Source organism: Macaca thibetana, chromosome 7 (genome assembly GCF_024542745.1).
Source record: "Macaca thibetana thibetana isolate TM-01 chromosome 7, ASM2454274v1, whole genome shotgun sequence".
Classification (NCBI taxonomy): domain Eukaryota; kingdom Metazoa; phylum Chordata; class Mammalia; order Primates; family Cercopithecidae; genus Macaca; species Macaca thibetana.
In genome coordinates, this window is record NC_065584.1 from 56,548,164 (window position 1) to 56,561,890 (window position 13,727).

The window sequence follows — 13,727 nt, forward strand, 5'->3', positions numbered from 1 at the left end:
TCTAAGATTCTCCTTTACTTTGAACTAAGCATAAACTTTCTGCTAATAAGATCTCTTAGATGATATACTATCATAAGCAGAGTTCAAACTCATACGAAGTGTAACAGCTGCTCACCTTGCTGGTCCAGGGTATTGTGATTTGTGGTCAAATGCATACAAAAGCCATAAAAGGACACTCCTTTCTAATATTTTCTCAATAATTAATTTTCATTACAATTCAATTAAATTATACTATATTAAATTAAGTATAAGTAATTTATCTTGGGACCTATGAATGAAGTGTATCCTACAAGTGCAGCTAATGTCCCAACCATACCTGAAGAAATTTTATCTGTGTCTGTAAACAGAGTACATATACCTTTGGATGCTCTGGTCTCCACTAGTTGAAAGCCAGCTTAAAAATAAATCATATCACATGTATGATTAACATGGCTTTAAATAACAATGGGGACTTTATTCCCCCACACAATGATCCTACTGTTCTCATTGCAGCTAAAGATGTCGAAAAGATAACCTAGTTTATGGGACAATTTCTACAAGGGCAGTGTTATAAAATGTCCATTTTTTTTTTCTGGACAATAAAGTACTTTTAAATTATCAACATAGCTGCATATAATGAAGTTATCTCGTCTGGAAGGTGGAAAATTGGAACATTTCTAGAACTTGCAAAGAGTTTTTGTCCTTTACTTCATGAATCACTCAGCAAAAGCCAGCTATGTACTATTTCAAATGTTACTACCTCAGAATGTCACTTGACTCAAAGATTTTCCTTTCCTTTTCTTCTTCCTCCCTCCCTTTCTTCCCTTCCTTCTGCCTTTCCTTTTTCCCCTCTCTTCCTTCCTCCCTCCCTCCCTCCTTTTACAGGGACTAACACTAGAACCACCGCCTCACCACGCCCCTCATTGGAGGAAACAGAAAGGCACACCATGCTGTAAGCTATGGCAGATGCTCAGGGCACGTGGGGTTGAATAATGCTGTTTGGAGTCAAACACTGAGACTCCGCAGCCACACAGTGATTCATTTACAGAGCTTTACTAAACTACGGGCACTCAGAAATAGACAAACTATTCTTGCCTCAATAAAACCAAAGGCCTTGCGGGCCTCGTGAAAGCTCAAGCCAGGTGCTTTGGGAGGCCGGGAGGAGGAAGAGAGATCCGTGGAAGGAAGCACGTTCACACCATGTCACTGAGGCCTCCGGGCCGAGGTATAATTTAAAGCATGAAACGAAGGGGTCATAGATTCTGACTAATGCTGACCATTTCCATCGGTTACCCAGCTGAATCTTATGGCGACACTAGGAAATCGACTTTATACATGCTCTTTAGGAAACGAGGGACGCAGGATGAAAGAAGTCAAGAGTGTCGCCAGGGCTTGCACCAGCGCCGTCAGACTCCCGGGATGGGGGAGCTCCAGGGCACGGAGTCAGCGGATTTACTGAGAGGGAGAAAAGCCCCACTGCCGTGCAGAAGCCTAGGCCCGGGTGAGGCGCCTGCGAAGGCTGCCAACAGCGGAAGAGAAGGGGCGTCCTCCGTGTTGCGCAGCATGCGCCCGCGGTAGGTGGGCGCGGAGCTCAGAGCTGGGAGCCAAACGCAAACGCTGGCGAGAAGCCCCAGCCCCCTCCGCCAGCCCACTCGCTGCGGGGAGGGGTTTCTCACGCCCTCAGCTCCTGGGAGACTGCACCGGAGGTCGGAAGGAAGCGGAGCGAGGATGAGTCATCCCGCCTAATTCCTCCTTCCCGGTCCCCCTAGCCTCCGCACGCCGGCCCCCTCCAGAGATCATGCAACCGCGAGCGAAGACTCCCCTATATTCAGACTCTACCGAACCCCCTGCGGCCTGCGGAGACGAGGAGACGGACGGGTCTCTTGGCCAATGAGAGCTTCGATCTCGTGCCCGCCGCCCAATGGGCCGCGGCTCATGGGCCGGGGCGGGACTAGGAGGGCAGGAGGGGGCGGTCCGGGCTGGCGCGCGGCGCGGCGGCTCCGCTGCAGCGACTCACAGAGCTAGCGCCTCTCCGGGTGTCCTCGCCAGCACTGCGCGGGAAGGCGCCACCACCACCGCCGCCGCCGCCGCTGGCCAGGGTGCTGGACAAGACGGGCCCGTCGACCACCTAGCCAGCTCAGGCACCCGCTGCAGCTGTCGCTGCCTCCTCCCAGACCGGTCCCCATGGAGGAGATGGAAGAGGAGTTGAAATGCCCGGTGTGCGGCTCCTTCTATCGGGAGCCCATCATCCTGCCCTGCTCTCACAATTTGTGCCAGGCGTGCGCCCGCAACATCCTGGTGCAGACCCCGGAGTCTGAGTCCCCCCAGAGTCGTCGGGCCTCGGGCTCCGGGGTCTCCGACTATGACTATCTCGACCTGGACAAGATGAGCCTATACAGCGAGGCGGACAGCGGCTATGGCTCCTACGGGGGTTTCGCCAGCGCCCCCACTACCCCGTGCCAGAAGTCCCCCAACGGCGTCCGCGTGTTTCCCCCGGCTATGCCGCCACCGGCCACCCACCTGTCACCGGCACTGGCCCCGGTGCCCCGCAACTCCTGTATCACCTGCCCCCAGTGTCACCGCAGCCTCATCCTGGATGACCGGGGGCTCCGCGGCTTCCCCAAGAATCGCGTACTGGAAGGGGTAATTGACCGCTACCAGCAGAGCAAAGCTGCGGCCCTCAAGTGCCAGCTCTGTGAGAAGGCGCCCAAGGAGGCCACCGTCATGTGCGAACAGTGCGATGTCTTCTACTGCGATCCGTGCCGCCTGCGCTGCCACCCGCCCCGGGGGCCCCTAGCCAAGCACCGCCTGGTGCCCCCGGCCCAGGGTCGTGTGAGCCGGAGGCTGAGCCCGCGCAAGGTCTCCACCTGCACAGACCACGAGCTGGAGAACCACAGCATGTACTGCGTGCAGTGCAAGATGCCCGTGTGCTACCAGTGCTTGGAGGAGGGCAAACACTCCAGCCACGAAGTCAAGGCTCTGGGGGCCATGTGGAAACTACATAAGGTAAGTCCTGAGAAAAACCCACTCCTAACTCGCTGCGTCTTCCATCATCCGGTTTTGCAGCAGACGGTCCCCGTCTCTTGCGCACAGCGCATCCCAGTGGGGGCGCAATGCAGGTGCCTTCGATGTTTACCTCCCCGGTCTGGTGCATTGCAGGAGGCACGGGGGAATCTTAACCGGCGCACGGGGGACTTGAATGCCCCCACAGAGTTGTTGCGGGGATGTCTTAGAGCGGGTCTCTCGGAGCGCGCTGCCTGCGAGCGGGACGCAGGACGCCCCCTCTCCACGGCTGTTCTGTAGCCAGTGGCCGCCGCCAGTGTGTTGGAAAGCACTGCGTAGCTGGGTAGAGCCGCGCCAGTGCCCGGGGCCGCTAGGCACGCTCGAGGGTAGGGCGGGCTGCGAACCCCCGGGGAGGGACTGGAGTGGGGGCGGTGAGGTCGCGCGGACGGCGGGAGTCTGTCGCTGCTGGATAGGCAGACCTGGTGAGGCACGGCGGAGGGTAGGGGAGACGCCGCGGGCGGAATACTAATGAGCCCGGCTGTGGGCCAGACCTGGCTCTGGAGCTGGAGAGAACGCGGGGTCCTGGTGCCACGTGCTCAAAAGACAGACTGGAGAGGGCAGCCAGCGGTCGCCATGGCAACGCGACGTGCAGACTTGGTCCGGAACCCTTCTGGAGTTGGGACCTGGGACTAGAGTGTAAGGACCGGAATTTGCGAAGTCGCGGCCTGGAAGCCAAGGTGCATCTCCTAGGGAAACCTCCTCCTCCCAACTACACACACACCCACTTCTCCAGAATTCAACCTCTTTCCTCTCAGTAGTTATATGTGCAAATATGTGCAAACTTTGGGACACCTGTTACCAGATTTATCTTTCCAGTCTCTTTTAATGATATTTCCACATGGCTAGACACTAAGAGGTTTTAGCAACATGTTAGGTCGTGCCACTCCTCTGCTCAAAACTCTCCAATTGTTCCTACGCTTCTCAGCCTGTCCTTGGAATGGTCTATGAGGACCTACATGACCTCTTTTCCATTTTGGCCCCCTCGACCTCATTGCCTCCCACTTACTCCCTCTGCTGTAGCCACACTGCTTCTTGCTGTTCCTCAAGTGACACCAGGCACCTCCCCACCCCAGAGCCCTTGCATTTAGTGTTCATTCAGCCTGAAGCTCTCTTCCCCAGTTACCTGACATCCGAATGAGTCACTTACTTGCATCCTTCAGCTCTTTGCTCAGGTATCATCTTTACAGCACCACCTACCCAGACACCCGCTAGTTCCCTCTCAGCTTTGGTTTCCTCAGTAGTATTTATCCTTGTGTGGCATGCTATATATTTTAATTATGTTATTTTTGTATTTATCTATTGCTCCCTGTACACACACAGGCATAAACGAAATAAGCCTCATGAGGAAGATTCTTATAATATGCCCACACTGCTTAGAAGGAAGGGAACCACTCTTGAAGAGATGTGTATGAATTTGCTTTTCATTTTTTTAGATGACCCATTTAGTTGGAGCTGTGGAGTGCAGGGCAGGGATTCAGGATGATTGGAAGGAGCTTTTCTTTACATCACTGAGTTGCATACCCAAGGATGAGATAGAGTAGTGAAGATGGTGCCCAGGCCTCATCTGTGGCCTCACTCAGTCTCCCAGAATACCTTGGAGACTAGAAAGGGTAGCTTTTGCAAGTTGCCAACCCTGGAGTTAAGGCTGGAACATTGATATTTTGTTTACAGCAAGGAAAAAAGTCATTAATTTTCAGCAATCAGTGAAAGTTTTCTCAACTCCTTAACCCAGTTGAATGTGATCCATGTTTACAGTCATTCTATTCTCACATATAACCTATTAAATCATATTAGTACTGATGGAGATTTCATTTAGCACAAATTGAAGCCTAACTGGGCACACACCACTATTTTCAGAACAGTTGAATTTAAATTTTTGAAAATGACATTTAATTTTGAAAGTTTTCAAAACTTGAGTTCGCAGCCAGTTTTTTATTCATATTTTGATTTCACTTTTAAACTGCTAATTATAGTCCCTGTTAAATTGCCCTACAAAGTATCCTTGGAACTAAAAAACTAATCACTCTGGAAAAAGAATTTAGAGTCACAAGCTAATTAGGATGGGTAAACCACAACATTATTATTTTTTTATGATGAGCCTATCCTTGATCTATTAAGACCAAAAGAAACCTTTAAATCTTTGTCAAGCCCCTTGTCAATTTGAAATGTTAAATCATTTGTTTTATTGGCAATAGAAATTATGAGTAGACAGACACTGGTGCTGCCTGAGTTGAAATTTAGATATCTACCTACAGAAAAAGAATGTTAAAACCCTTGAGACATGACGTAAGTAGGCTAGAAGACCATTTATTCTCTGATCTTTTGCACATTCTTTCCAAAACAGTAAGTACACATAATTTTTGTTCAGTCAATATGAGGATTACTAAACTGCCAAGAAAAAAATAAGACAGAAGGATGACATATTTTAACATTCACTTGTCATCTGTTAGATGAACAACAAACATTACTCCTCCACCTTATTTACTTAATAAGGAAGTTAATGTGTTAGCAGCCAGTTTTCTCATATAGTTTATGTTTTAGTTAATGGTACTTCTATCTCCACAAAAACTCACGGTTCAGAATTTCTATGCCCTGCAAGAATAGGACAGCAAAGAATTATACTAACTATACTAATAGGACAGCAAAGAATTATACTAACTGCCCAAAGTTGGGCAGTTAGTTATCAACACAGGTTATTACTAGACCTGAAAAGTTTTCATTCATATTCTATCATATTAGTCATTTCTACTGATAAAGCAAGTCCTGCAGAGAAGTATTTCCCACAGGCGTAAATCATCATCTTACACACTCAAGATACAGTAAAATGGCTGAAGTTTATTTTTAAAGTGGTATTAAAAACATCTGGTTGAAATTCACTAGTTTTCAACTGGCCAGATTAAAATGTTTTTCAGATATTTGTGGCCTTCAAAAATCCATGAAAAATAATAACACATGAATAATAATAATAATACTGGTCTTATAAGTCAAATATTTGGTAGCAGTTTTTATTTAGTATCAGTACTTGCTATATTCCTTTATTCAACTTAACTCATTAAAAGAATTATAACACCAAAAAAGTGATTTTGTAGATACTTTAAAATGGACAATTGAAACCACTACTATTACTTTGTGATTTTAAGGAGTTCACCTACGTAAATCCTGATATTATCCTTGAATTCCTGGTGTTTCAATAGTCAGTGAATCAGGGCTGGGTGCAGTGGATCACGCCTGTAATCCCAGCACTTTGGGAGGCTGAGGCAGACAGATCTCTTGAGGCCAGGAGTTTAAGACCAGCCTGGCCAGCATGTTGAGACCCCATCTCTACTGAAAATACAAAAATTAACTGGGCGTGGTGGCGCATGCCTGTAGTCCTAGCTACCTGGGTGGCTGAGGCAGGAGAATTGCTTGAACCTGGGAGGCAGAGGTTGCAGTGAGACGAGATCTCACCACTGCTCTCTAGCCTAGGTGACAGAGTGAGACTGTCTCAAAATAAAAAAAAAGAAGTCACTGAATCAGTAATATAATTGTAATGATCCTTTTGTGTTCATGCTATGGAGCAAAGATTTTCTTTTCCTTTCTATTCTAAACACTATTCATTCTTAATCTTGTCTCAGATGTTATTTTTCTCTTACCTTTGTTTTTATAAATGAAAATGTGCAATTTAAATAGTATTTTAAAATAAACTGTCAGTTAATATGTCTTCAATTCCAAAATATTCTGGAAAAAAATATCTGCTTAGCTTTATGGTGGCATCTCATTAAAGATTTATGTAGCAAAATGTGTTATATAATGCCACTAAAATGATATTCAGTTAACTCTATGTCAGCAGTAAACACAGTATAGTCTATATATTCCTGTGGTAAATGTAACAGGCAGCATATGTTCATGTTTTTACATTTCTTTTGTACAATTAGAACATTCTGTGTGCCATGTAAACATTTTTACAGATATTAAGGAAAATGTTACAGAGAAGACAGTTACTCCTTTTTGTACCTAGGCATAATGGAAATAACTAGATAACAGGAGATCCAGATTTGAGAACCGATGCTGCCACTTACTTGCAGGAAACTTCTTACAAGTGTCATCACCTGTCCGTACTTCCCACCTACAAAGATGTAAGGGAGTTAAAACTATATTTGTGAAAGGATTTTGATAAGGTAATTTAAATGTTTATAATTTACTATTTCAGTTCAACACAACCATAAACTATTCATGTAAAACAGAAGTCAGTGTCTCACCAGTCAACAATTACTGCGTAAAAATCTCATCCCCCAACTTGGGGTGCTTTTCTGGATCCTTTCAGAGCATAGGGTACAGTCCAAAGCTGCTCTGAAAGGTGGCCTAAAAGAGTGAGCCTCTTCCTCATGGGTCCAGAGAGAATATTCAGTTGAATTAAGCTCGAGAAATAAGAATACTATACAAAGATTTATATATTAAACAAAAGTATTCTGTTTCTCTATAAGAAAGCTAGAATAGCTGTTAAGGCTTAGTTTTTTTCATATTCTCCAATAAAGATATTGTTACCAGTTTAAAGTAGCAGAAATTGTTTCTCCTGTATATGCCATGAAAAGATGCTATTAACTGGAATTTCAGGTCAAATCACAGTTTGCATAAAGTAAGAGACAATTATCACAGCCATCTGTTCTTGTGTAATGAGAATAATGTACAGGGAACATTTGTCCTTACCATCAGTATAATACATTGCACTTTCCTCACCTAAACAAGTTGATGGACTTTTCAAAGTGTATATATGCATACAACTTAACTTTGGCATAGAGAAGGATAGAAGAACCTATTACAAGATAAATGTTTAAGAAACCAAATAGTTATAAATAAATATCATTTGTTTATCAGTTTTATCAGGTATTATTCATTGAAAGGATCAGAAACCCACTTAAGTGATCTCAGAGGATTTCATGGGAACTGAAATAAAATCAACTCACAAGAAGAATGGAACTATAAAGCTAGAAACTAAGTTCACTCTCTGTATCAGTCAGGTTGGACTATGCTCCAGTCACAAATCTTTGAATCTCAGTTAATTATAACAGCATCTAATTTCTTACTTATTCATGTTAGTGTCCACTGAGAGTCTTTTTTTTTTTTTTTGCTTTAGCTTGTTTGTGTTGGTTTCCTGCCACTTGCAACCAAGAAGTCCTGACTTATAAAAGCATATGAATTAACACATGTAAATACTTTATTTGAAGATTCTAATTTTTATTCATCCTAGATATTGTCTTTAGAATATTTTGCTTAGAAGGCTGCATTCTGATGCCATAAATACAAATAGAGGGGCAGTTTTTGATTTAATGAAGCAGAAATCATATCGTATTCAATGCTATCTACCCATTCATCACTGGGTAGCTTTTATTAGCCGTTTGGTTGTTTTCTTCAGCCATTTTTATTGTGAGGTTGTTCACAAAGAGGCCGAAGAGAATTTTTTTTTAACCAACTTGAAATTACTCCATGTATGTAGTGATGACACTTTTAAGAACATTAGGCCAGACCAGAAGGTTCTGAAATCGAACTTCTGCCAATAATTGATTTGTTTGTTTTCAAAGGCAAGAAAACTTCTGAAGATATGTATGAGCACTCCACGATTCTTTTTGTTTTATCTATACTCTAGGTCAGCATTTCTCAAACTCTGCTTCCACAAATTTTCCATAGTTAAATAAGTTTGAGATTCTCCATTCTGAATAGGCTGCTGGTAGTTCACATTGTACATTGTATCAATACACCTATATATACACATCCTGCAGCAAACAAAGCCACTTGATTCAATGTAGCATTTTTCCAAATTTGTCCAACTTTGGAAACTCCCTTAGAGTGCCACACAAGTTTGGAGAACACTAGTTCAGGCAGTTATTAGTGAATAAGTTAGTAATTTTTATTCATTTTTTGTCTATGTAGATTAGAATACCTAAAACTATGTCTGCAGCAAACCTATCCTCACATCTTAAATCTTGCTTTAATTCTTAAAGCAAATGTTAAAAGTTAAATTTATTTTATTTTTTAAACATTGAAAGTCAAAGGGGTAAAAATAATTAACATAAGTTTTGTAGTATTTATATGTATGACTGGAATACATGTTGTCCCCCTTTTTATTGTAAATGACAAAAAATGATTTTAGGCATGAGGAATATTAATGTAATATAATAAAAAAATCACTTCATTCTACTTTAGACTGCTTTTAGGTCTTGTATACACGATACCAAATGACTGGTCTAATTGAGTTTTTCATTAATCTGTGGTAGATAAAAATAGATTGTTTTAAAGATACTTTTGATAAGCAGAAAAAGACAATATTAAAAGCTTAAAACTTTAATATTGCTCTGGGGACAACATAGCAAACAACTTATGAAGGTAAATGCTTGTTTAATACATTCCAGGTTTTGCTAATATTTTTGTATTGACATTTGGGGTCAATTTTTAACCTTAGAACAAGAGTTATCTATAGAATGGCCACCACAGTGTATCTACACTATCAGAGACCATCTAGGTTTTGTTAAGCAGCATATCTAATTCAGCCCAAAGGACATCTCAAAGCCAAAATCATTCCCCTGTGCTGTTCTCACAACCCTAAACTGGGCCTCTATCCTAAACTGAGAACTAACTCCAAGTGAGATTACCCAAGAAAACCCAAGCAAAATATATTTAACAGCAGGTTTTCTTTTTTTCTAACTGCATCTGTGTCAGGGAAATTGACATCATTTCACTTTTGTTTGGCCCTGGTTTTGCCTTCTTTTTAAACTATCCAGGCCTAAAGTGCAGCATGTTGGCCATGGGTCTAGTCACAGTCCCATCTGCCCGCTTAGCTACCTTCTCCTTGACACCCTCTGACCTTCTCCATAGAGCCCCTCCCTTCCTGTCCACTAGGCTTGCCCTCCCCCAGTTTCTTAGACCAGACCTTCAGATCACCAGACCAACTAACCTGGCCACACCCAGTTGAGATGAGTCAGCTTCCACAGCTGACCAGACCAGCCTGCCAATGGGGAATCTGATGCTGCTACCCCACCCACCAGAATTACACCTGCACCAGCAATGCCCGCCACCTCCCCCCACCCCAGCTGTGTTTAATTGCAGACATTCTTTTTATTAAATAACTGTAGAGAGGGAGTTTTCTTCATTTTGGCTGATTCAGTTTAAGCTGAAAAAGCAATAAAACTTTTTTTGAGTGTCTAGTCATGAATAAATAAACATCATTTACTCCCCCTCCCCGCCAATCTTCAACACACCTGTCTCAAGAAACTCATCCACTCCGTGGTTTCAATTCCTGTTTGTACCTGATTATCCAAAACAGATCTGTTCATCTCAATCCGCTTCCTCTTCACAGTTTGGTCCCAGACTCTTTTCCCAGCCCTATCACCTGTTCTCCTCAGCCTCCTCCATAGCGCCCATAGCTATGCTGTAACCCTGAGCATCCTGCCACTCTATTATAACTGCTCCTGTGAGAAATCTTCCACTGAGCCCTAATAACTCAATGCCATAGACTGTTTCTTATCTACCTTCTTTCACTCTGTTTCTGTACTTAGTAGAAGTTAGATAAACGTTGGTTCAATGAAGAAAATAATCAGTAGAGGAAGACTAATAACTAGCAATATAACCCGGTATTTCAAATTTCTCAAATTAGCCTGACAGTAATCATTAAATTTTAAATCCTATATTTTATACTTTTTGCTAAAATGTACTGGGCACTTACTACATGCCAGGCACTGCTCTAAGATTTTTACAGCATTTTCTCATTTAGTCTTCATAATCCACACATCTTCCTGTGAGAAAACTGGGACACAGGAAGATTATGAAGTCACACCCATTGTAATTGGCAGGGTCAGGGTTTGAATCCTGGCTGTCTGACTCTACAGCTCACATGTTTAACTGCTGTTCTGTTCACTTTCTGATAAGCCCAGGAAGTTTACCTATAAAGCACAGTTTTATGAACTTACAAAAACTTCAATGACATAACAGATAGCTGGACTCCTTCAGTTCTCGTGTATGAAAATTACTGAGAAATTGAGTCATTTTTCTCCTAAGATTCCTTGTGACAAAATAAATTTAGAAAAGAAATTCTGGTGCAGAAGGAAAGAGGTGACAAGTATGTTGAATATTCCAGAGACCAGATCACCGGAGGTACAGGCCTAATTACCTTGTAGGGGGTTCATCCTGCCTGTCAGAACTAAGTAACAAGTAGGCAGTAAGATTCTACCAGCTTAGCCATGGAGCGTTTTCCTTCTTCTAACAAAATAATGCATCTCAACATTTACAGACATAAAAAACCACAAACGAATAAGTAGATATTAATAATTACGGCAAAAAAACTCATAAACTAATATGTAGATTTTCAAAATAAAAGTCCATAGGCATTAAGTATCTTTATTTCTACAGATCTAAACATTTATAAGTCCATTTTTGAAAACACAAAAATAAAACACAGTTTAAATCTGTAAGCAAGTATCTGTTTATTTTCAGTTTTTTCTTGTACCTTTCGCCTATGTGATTAAGAGAAAATATGCGTATTCCAGTTCAGAATGGAAAGCTGATGCAGCTTTCACCGTAAGTATAAAAAGGAATATGTGAACTAGAAGAGGATATTGTGTAAGAATGGAGTTAAACACTGCCAAATAAAATTGTTTTTCATAAGCCTTGCACAGAAGCAGAACTGTGTGTTTTATATTAACAGTTCTGATCAAAGAAGAAACTGTTCCTTTTAAAGAGCTGGCTTTGGAAATAGAAACATTGTTCTTTGGTGCGGGAATAGCCACCTTCTGTCAGGAGTACACATAGATGGTTAATTCTCATCCACCGCTGATTTATTCATGCGACGCTGACTTTCTAGCCGGGAAGCATCAGTTCAGCTTTATTGAGGTTTTTGCTCATCTCCTCTTACTCTTACTTTGCTTGCAGCCTGCACTTTAAGAAGTAACTGTGTGGCACCAAATATTCATCACTCACTCCCATGGTCCAGGAGAGCTTGAGAGAATACACTGTTCTGGCCCGCACTCTCTGTCAGTCTAAGGCATTATTAGTCTCTGAACACAGCAGTTTGCAGAGAGGAGTAAATGGCAATATGGGGAATTAAACACTTTCTGTCTAGAGCAGGTCTTTATAACAGGCTTTGTGATTTTGTAGGGAGCAAATTCTTGGATGGTCAATTTTACACAGGCTCAACTGTAAGCCCAACTCATCCAAAGCCATATGACTCTATGACATAGTCTACCTCTTTTGATTGTCTGTACTTTAGTTTCTTTTCATCAGTGCAAATACTCAACAGCTTATTTTACTACAGATATGTATAGTCCATTACATAGCACTGCTGATATTTATGCATTCATGAAGCACATCAATTCATAAAACTAATAAAATGGTGTCACTTATGCTGTCCCATTATCTTGGAATAATGTTATCCCAAGAGCATTAGTCACATAAAATCATATGTAAAACTGGACATTCATCCAATCTAGTAAGTCTAACATGGCATAGATAAATCTATGGTGCTTTTAACAAACAGTTATTATTGATTTTATTGACCACCAGTCATCTGCCAAGACTTAGCAAGGAAATATGATAAACAGCTTTCAGCACATAATCAATGCAGTATGAAGCTGAATGATGTTTACACGCTACCTTGTGTCATCCGGTTGCCTTCTGCCATTATGGAAGTGAATCTATCATGGATGGAAGTAAAACATTATTCAGTATTAAATGGAATTTTCTCCACTTTTTACTTTAAGGATCAAGAAATATGGAATATAGAAACTTGTGTGAGCACTGAATTTCCAGACTGGCCTCACCAAGCTCAATAAGCAAGAATTCAAAAATGGCATATTTACACCTGAACTAGGACATGGATTTCTGGTTGCTCTGGTCACTACGTATTTTAAAAAGTGTGGAAAAGTTTGAATTGATAGTAAGCTGTTGCTATTTAGATATAAAGACTCTTACTAAAAGTGTTGGTATTAATTGTCAAATCAGTACATAAATATTTCACATATATTTTTAAATACTATCAAGCTAAAAAGAAAATGAATGCTTCTAGCATTTAGAATATCCTCAATTTTTGTTTACTTGCCATTCATTATTTGATGTGATATTAACACAACATTTTGAGATTGCTATTATTATTTTCAAGGGATTGATTGATGGCCTAGAATCATATAGCTTGACAAAGGCAGGGCTTGAACCTAGCCCCTGTTTAACTCTCAAGTCCATTGTACCACACTAAATACTATTTTGGTTAAAATGTATTTCAAAATGTCACAAGTTCACATTTTTTGTTATTGAAGTCATAGCCATTAATCAAACATTTTGCATTGAACCCTAAAGCTCGCTGGCATCTCCACTTGGGTATGTTTCTCAACTCCCTCACATTCAGGATGCCCAGATCTGAATTCATCATCTCTCCCCATTTTGTAACTCAAAGATTTCCTTCTCCTACTTTTTGACTAGGAGTCAATGAATGCAAGCATCTTAACTCCACAGACGTGTGAAGAATGTTGCTGCAAAGTATTTTAAAACCAGAGATCTCGGCTGGGCATGGTACCTCACGCCTGTAATCGCAGTGCTTTGGGAGGCCGAGGCGGAAGAAGTTTGAGACCAGCCTGGGCAACATACTGAGACCTGGTCCATAAAAAAAAATTTTTTTAATTAGCTGGGCATGGTGGCGCATGCCTGTAGTCCCAGCTACTGAGGAT

The 13,727-nt window shown here is 42.1% G+C and overlaps 2 protein-coding genes across 10 annotated transcripts in view; one reads left to right on the forward strand and one right to left on the reverse strand.

Moving 5' to 3' along the window:
• TMX1 (thioredoxin related transmembrane protein 1) overlaps positions 1-13,727 on the reverse strand; it is a 332,759-nt gene that overhangs the window by 160,056 nt on the left and 158,976 nt on the right. The window lies entirely within an intron of this gene.
• The window catches only part of TRIM9 (tripartite motif containing 9), a 264,325-nt gene that overhangs the window by 144,060 nt on the left and 106,538 nt on the right, over positions 1-13,727 (forward strand). For all 9 annotated transcript variants that reach the window (XM_050796881.1, XM_050796883.1, XM_050796884.1 and 6 more), the window contains exon 2: positions 865-2,985. In XM_050796881.1, the coding sequence (XP_050652838.1) occupies positions 2,164-2,985 (822 nt within the window). In that variant the 5' untranslated portion in view covers positions 865-2,163. The remainder of the gene's footprint in view (positions 1-864; positions 2,986-13,727) is intronic.